Source organism: Oncorhynchus clarkii, chromosome 20 (assembly GCF_045791955.1).
Source record: "Oncorhynchus clarkii lewisi isolate Uvic-CL-2024 chromosome 20, UVic_Ocla_1.0, whole genome shotgun sequence".
Lineage (NCBI taxonomy): Eukaryota > Metazoa > Chordata > Actinopteri > Salmoniformes > Salmonidae > Oncorhynchus > Oncorhynchus clarkii.
In genome coordinates, this window is record NC_092166.1 from 61,805,351 (window position 1) to 61,813,030 (window position 7,680).

The 7,680-nt window shown below is 42.3% G+C and overlaps 1 protein-coding gene across 3 annotated transcripts in view; it reads left to right on the top strand.

The window, feature by feature from the left end:
- The window catches only part of LOC139376657 (protein shisa-6-like), a 70,392-nt gene extending 64,787 nt beyond the window's left edge, over window positions 1–5,605 (top strand). For all 3 annotated transcript variants that reach the window (XM_071119482.1, XM_071119483.1, XM_071119484.1), the window contains 2 exons: window positions 3,274–3,377; window positions 3,509–5,605. In XM_071119482.1, coding sequence (XP_070975583.1) covers window positions 3,274–3,377; window positions 3,509–4,375 — 971 coding nt within the window. In that variant the 3' untranslated portion in view covers window positions 4,376–5,605. The remainder of the gene's footprint in view (window positions 1–3,273; window positions 3,378–3,508) is intronic.
- Window positions 5,606–7,680: the final 2,075 nt, after the last annotated feature.

The window sequence follows — 7,680 nt, forward strand, 5'->3', positions numbered from 1 at the left end:
TCCTTTTTCAGAATAATTTTTGTTCAGCCTGAACTGGCCTTGCCTTCTTCCCCATAGGGAATTAAAATGCATAGTACATGTTTCTCCAATCTATAAAAAAAGAAGAAAAAGAAAAAGAAAAAACTGCTTTAGAGAATTAATGATGACATCTTACTTTTATTTGCTCTTTTATTCATTAAGGAGTATATTTCACTGATTTAGGCTAATTTATTTAATAACACACATAATTTTCATGCCAATTAATAGCCTATACAGTGGGGCAAAAAAAGTATTTAGTCAGCCACCAATTGTGCAAGTTCTCCCACTTAAAAAGATGAGAGAGGCCTGTAATTTTCATCATAGGTACACTTCAACTATGACAGACAAAATGAGAAAAAAAATGCAGAAAATCACATTGTAGGATTTTTAATGAATTTATTTGCAAATTATGGTGGAAAATAAGTATTTGGTCACCTACAAACAAGCAAGATTTCTGTCTCTCACAGACCTGTAACTTCTTCTTTAAGAGGCTCCTCTGTCCTCCACTCGTTACCTGTATTAATGGCACCTGTTTGAACTTGTTATCAGTATAAAAGACACCTGTCCACAACCTCAAACAGTCACACTGCAAACTCCACTATGGCCAAGACCAAAGAGCTGTCAAAGGACACCAGAAACACAATTGTAGACCTGCACCAGGCTGGGAAGACTGAATCTGCAATAGGTAAGCAACTTGGTTTGAAGAAATCAACTGTGGGAGCAATTATTAGGAAATGGAAGACATACAAGACCACTGATTATCTCCCTCGATCTGGGGCTTACGCAAGATCTCACCCCGTGGGGTCAAAATGATCACAAGAACAGTGAGCAAAAATCCCAGAACCACACGGGGGGATCTAGTGAATGACCTGCAGAGAGCTGGGACCAAAGTAACAAAGCCTACCATCAGTAACACACTACGCCGCCAGGGACTCAAATCCTGCAGTGCCAGACGTGTCCCCTTGCTTAAGCCAGTACATGTCCAGGTCCGTCTGAAGTTTGCTAGAGAGCATTTGGATGATCCAGAAGAAGATTGGGAGAATGTCATATGGTCAGATGAAACCAAAATATAACTTTTTGGTAAAAACTCAACTCGTTGTGTTTGGACCGGAAGGTTGCAAGTTCAAAACTCCCGAGCTGGCAAGTCTGTCGTTCTGCCCCTGAACAGGCAGTTAACCCACTGTTCCTAGGCCGTCATTGAAAACAAGAATTTGTTCTTAACTGACTTGCCTAGTTAAATAAAGGTAAAAAAAACAAACATCATGCTCTGGGGCTGTTTTTCTGCAAAGGGACCAAGACGACTGATCCGTGTAAAGGAAAGAATGAATGGGGCCATGTATCGTGAGATTTTGATTTAGATTTTGATCCTTCCATCAGCAAGGGCATTGAAGATGACACGTGGCTGGGTCTTTCAGCATGACAATGATCCCAAACACACCGCCCGGGCAACGAATGAGTGGCTTTGTAAGAAGCATTTCAAGGTCCTGGAGTGGCCTAGCCAGTCTCCAGATCTCAACCCCATAGAAAATCTTTGGAGGGAGTTGAAAGTCTGTGTTGCCCAGCAACAGCCCCAAAACATCACTGCTCTAGAGGAGATCTGCATGGAGGAATGGGCCAAAATACCAGCAACAGTGTGTGAAAACCTTGTGAAGACTTACAGAAAACGTTTGACCTCTGTCATTGCCAACAAAGGGTATATAACAAAATATTGAGATCAACTTTTGTTATTGACCAAATACTTATTTTCCACCATAATTTGCAAATAAATTCATTAAAAATCCTACAATGTGATTTTCTGGATTTTTTTTATTTTAATTTTGCCTGTCATAGTTGAAGTGTACCTATGATGAAAATGACAGGCCTCTCTCATCTTTTTAAGTGGGAGAACTTGCACAATTGGTGGCTGACTAAATACTTTTTTGCTCCACTGTATATATAAATATATATATATATATATATATATATATATATATATGTATATTTTTGTTATTCATCTGGTAATTCGCTTTAGCCAATCCCCTTTTAGCGCCCTGTCATAATTGACGTTTGTGTGAAAGGACTGATCAGCCTGAGGTGTATTAGAAGCCTTGTGTCCATCATTTATACAGCTGGATCTATTCTACACTGGTGTATTATTGTTCTCTGGATTCTGGAGAGGTGTTTTATTTTTCAATTTATGAATAATGAATATTATTAACGGATTCATGTTATGAAAGTTCATCTCCATCTCACTTTAGCAGTAAAACGTTCAAAGCCGAAGTGAAAAAAGAACAGACTCAGAGGAAGACAGCTGTCTTTTTGGGGGTGAACTTCAAAGGTTTCCATTTTTTATATATTTACGTATATAAAAATATATATCATCTGTGCCGCAGCTTTATTTAGTCATGGGCGGCAGGTAGTCTAGCTTTTAGAACGTTGGGATAGGAACCGTAAAGTCTCTGTTTTCGGATACTGGAGCCGACAAGGTCAAGAATCTGTCGATGTGTTTTTGAACAAGTTATTTAACTCTAATTTGCACCAGGGGTGACGTACTACTATGGCTGACCCTGTAAAACAACACATTTCACTGCACCTATCCGGTATATGTGACCATGAAACATATATTCTTTACATCTTAGTTTGACAGGATGTTTGTACGTGAGCATGTGTGTACTGTACATCTGTGTGTGTGTGTGTGTGTGTGTGTGTGTGTGTGTGTGTGTGTGTGTGTGTGTGTGGCGCACGTGATTGTGTGTGTCTGAATATGTCAAATCCGTACGTATGACTAATGGTTGATGCATGGTTCCCAGTGAGTCTCCTTTATAACACATACAAGGTGTGAGGGTGTGATATCACACATCCTGCCAAGACAATCTGGAGACATGCACATATCTCTAGACCTGTTCTTGGACACAACCCATATCCATGTTCGATTTGTTAATACATGAACGTGCAGATGAATTTTCCTCCATGTTACGTGATCCTGCGTCTTTTCAAATAGCCTTTGTGTATTACGTTTTTGTGTGGTGTATGCAGTATGACACTGTTTGTTAACAGACTTGTACGCAACCTTTGGAAAGCCCACAGCCAGAAACGCCGGTAAAATCACAGATGGGGCCAGGATTGTCGTATTTTCGGAGCAACCTTCAGACCCGCTATTCAATCTCCTTTACTTCCCTTTTCTCTCTATCCCTCCTACTCTCTCTCTCTCTACCTTCTCCCTCCCTCTTTCTCTCTCCTAATCCACCTCTTCTGTCTCCCTCTGTCTCTCCACAGCGGATAAAGACGTCGATGACTACTACACCCGCAAGCGTCACCTCCCTGACCTGGCAGCCAGAAGCACCCTGCCCTTACACGTCATCAAAATGAACCAGGAACAAGTACTGCATCTACATATTTGTATAAATCTGCATTTTGTTATGCAGTGGTGCCTGTTCAGGGCATGCATTTACAAAAGTCCCAAGCCATTGAATATATCAAGAGTTGACTGTATCTTCATCCATTCCTCCAGCAGCAGCTCCAGAGCCAGCCCCCCCAGCCCCAGGTGACCCAGGCCCCACCCCAGCAGCCCCAGGCCCAGCAGGCCCCCAGGAGACAGAGGCCTCCCCGAGTCCAAAGGGCCATGTCTCAGGACCGGGTTCTGTCCCCACACCGAGGCCCCCAGCAAGACTATAGCATCTCCTACGGGATGGGGATGACCGAGCATGGAGGACGAATCCTGTCTGATGAGCAGCTACTGTCTGCTGAGAGGCTGAGGTCCCAGGAACGCCTGCTTCCTCAGGACCGCATGATGTCCCAGGAACGGCTGTACTCCAAGGACCGCATGTACTCCAAAGACAGGCTGTTACAATCGCAAGACCACATGTACCCTAAAGACCGCCACTTCTCCCAAGACCGCCTCTACTCGCAAGACCGCTTGTACTCCCAAGACCGCCTGCTATCTCAGGATCCTCTGATCTCGCCGGACAAAATGATGATGTCGCTAAAGCGTGGTGTAGTTGGCAGCGTGTCCGGCGGTTTCCGGGGAAACAACGACAAGTCGATGTCGCACGCCATCTCGCACCCGGACGTGTTCATGCCCACGACGCCACTCATGGACCGCTACAAGATGACAAAAATGCACTCCCATCCCAGTGCCTCGAACAACGCAGGAGCGGCAGGCGGAGCAGTACCAGGACCAGGACAAGGGGCACACTCCAACACGCTAGCCATGAACCACACAACTAATAAGAGGCAGCAGTTTGCCTCTAGAAGGACCCACACTGTGGAGCAGCTCCACTACATACCCCAACACCACCACCAACAGCAACAGCAGCAGCAGCAGCAGCAGCAGCAGCAGCACTATCGCACAGGCAGCAAGACCGAAGTGACTGTTTAACGCTGGCTAGCACGCTAACGGCTAGCTTGGGAGTGACGCAATGGGTAATGCTAACTCGCTAACAGCTAATCGCTAGTATGGGAAGGATTATGTTTGTGTGGGGAAAGGGATGGGAAGAGACTGACTGTTTGTAAGGTGGGACATGACACTCTGTAGCTTAGTTTCCTGCTAAGTCAATCAAAAGATAATAAATACCCTCATCTCTTTGCCTTTCCGGACTTCACCAGAACCAAGTACTGTATTGTAATAGACTGGAGTTCTTCTGTAGACACAAACTCCATAAAGACTGACTCCAGATAAACATGGCTCAGCTGTGGTAGTGTGCTGTGAAATTGGCAAACTACTCTACTGTTATTCCTGTTATGCCCTAAGCACCAGCTCCCCTTGCCCTACACAATTGGGGTGTGATTCATATGAGGGGACATTGATTATATGAGAATACCGAGGCTCAGGCAGCCTTTCTGTCCAACCGTCCAACACAAATCTCTTCTTCTTTGAACTTCTACCGCAACTCTAAAGGGCTTTGCATGGTAAAACACAAGGACTGATCCAATCGATGTCTCCAAGACAAGTGTTGTTGAAAGACACGACAAGACAACCACGGGTGATGAAACCGGGACGGCCCTGTAACAACTTTATAAATATATAAATATAAACTACCGTTTGTAACGCCAGTCTTACGCATAGCTGTAGAGAGATCTTGAAATAAATCAAAACTAACGTTACTAGCACTTTTATTGGTGCCTCAGTCTGAGACAAGTGTTCCATTTTTACAAAATGGAGAATTGGTTTTAGTGGGTTTAAAAAGCACAATCAATGAATGAGATACTCTGTTTCTGTTCTTTCTTTCATACATTTGTTCGGTGATGGCTAGCTCATAGATGATTGTAAATAAGCTATAATTCTAGAGGCAGTATTATGGACCAGTCCATACTGGTTGGCTTTTGTATTAGACTGTCTAATGTTTTCAGTAGATTCTGAACAAGTTATAAACCACCACCGTTTCGTGATCAGTTCAGACTAGAAAACCCACTTAACCAAGTATTTGACAGGATAAATGAATACTATAATGTGTGTCTTTTCAACTATGTTTGTAGATTGAGAAGTGAATGAATGTGTTGATAAACAATATACCACTGTTCATATTTGGATGTAAACTGTGTTCTATTGACTAATATGAGAAGTTGAAAAACATGGTGATGGAGTATATGCTTGTTGCAGTAGGGTCAAATAAACCATCCATATTTTTTTAAACAGACAATACTCTTCTGAAATGACTATATTTGTGCTCTGTTTGTTGATGTGTATGAAAAAGAGCATATGTCAATCATATCATTTTACGTTGGTACAGCTGACCAGCATGACCAATCAATACCTGCAGGGGTTTGAAAGGGCTGAGTGAGAGCTGAAGGTGGGGTTTTCGTACACTTACACATGAGAACGTTTAGAAAACGGTAGCCTTTCCTTGCCTGTACATATTCAAGCAATTGATAATCTCATAGAATAACCAAAATGTGAAAATACATGAAAATACATAATCTCATTAGTTAAAGAGAACACAAATTAGAGGTGGGATTCATTTTTTCACCATGACAAAGTGATCTTGTTTTTCTCAGGGGTGGTCACACCTATCCCTATCATAATCAAATCAAATGTTATTGGTCGCAAACACCTATTTAGCAGATATTGCGGGTGTCGCGAAATGCTTGTGTTCTTAGCTCAACACACACATTTAAATGTTTAATTAAGAAATATATAAATATTAGGATGATCAACGTCGGAGTCCGGAGTATAAATATACAGAACCAGTCAAAAGTTTGGACACACCTACTCATTCAAGGTTTATTTCTTTATTTTAACTTTTTACCCGTGGCATTCTCTCAACTAGCTTCACCTGGAAAGCTTTTCAAACAGTCTTGAAGGAGATCCCACATATGCTGAGCACTTGTTGGCTGCTTTTCCTTCACTCTGCAGTCCAACTCATCCAAAACCATCTCAATTGGGTTGATGTCAGGTGATTGTGGAGGCCAGGTCATCTGATGCAGCACTCCATCACTCTCCTTCTTGGTCAAATAGCCCTTACATAGCCTGGAGGTGTTTTGGGTCATTGTACTGTTGAAAAACAAATGATAGTCCCACTAAGCGCAAACCAGATGGGATGGTGTATCGCTGCAGAATGCTGTGGTCGATATGCTGGTTAAGTGTGCCTTGAATTCTAAATGAATCACCGACAGTGTCACCAGCAAAGCACCCCCACACAATCACACCTCCTCCTCCACGCTTCACGTTGGGAGCCACACATGCAGAGATCATCCGTTCACCTACTCTGTATCTCACAAAGAAACGGAGATTGGAACCAAAAATATGAAATTTGGACTCATTGGACCAAAGGACAGATTTCCACCGGTCTAATGTCCATTGCTCGTGTTTCTTGGCCAAAGCAAGTCTCTTATTCTTATTGGTGTCCTTTAGTAGTGGTTTCTTAGCAGCAATTCGATCATGAAGGCCTGATTCACGCAGTCTCCTCTGAACAGTTGATGTTGAGATGGGTCTGTTACTTGAACTCTGTGAAACATCTATTTGGGCTGCAATTTCTGAGGCTGATAACTCTAATGAACGTATCCTCTGCAGCAGAGGTAACTCTGGGTCTTCCTTTCCTGTGGCGGTCCTCATGAGAGCCAGTTTAATCATTGCGCTTGATGGTTTTCGCGACTGCATATGCAGAAACTTTCAAAGTTCTTAACATTTTCCGCATTGACTGAACTTCATGTCTTAAAGTAATGATGGACTGTAATTTCTCTTTGCTTATTTGAGCTGCTCTTGCCATAATATGGACTTTTTATTTGACCAAATAGGACTATCTTCTGTATACCACCCTACCATGTCACAACACAACTGATTGGCTCAAACGCATTAAGAAGGAAAGAAATTCCACAAATGAACTTTTAACAAGGCACACACTGAAATGCAATCCAGGTGACTACCTCAGGAAGCTGGTTTAGAGAATGCCAAGAGTGTGCAAAGCTGTCATCAAGTAAAAGGGTGGCTACTTTGAAGAATCTCAAATATAAAATATATTTTTGATTTGTTTAACACTTTTTTGGTTACTACAGGATTCCATATGTGTTATTTCATAGTTTTGATGTCTTCACTATTATTCTACAATTTAGAAAATAGTCAAAATAAAGAAAAACCTTTGAATAAGTAGGTGCAGTAGGTCTGTGGATCTATTGGGACGGTATGCAAATTGAAGTGAGTCCAGGGTGTCAGGTGAGGTGTAGGTGATATGATCCTTAACTAGCCTT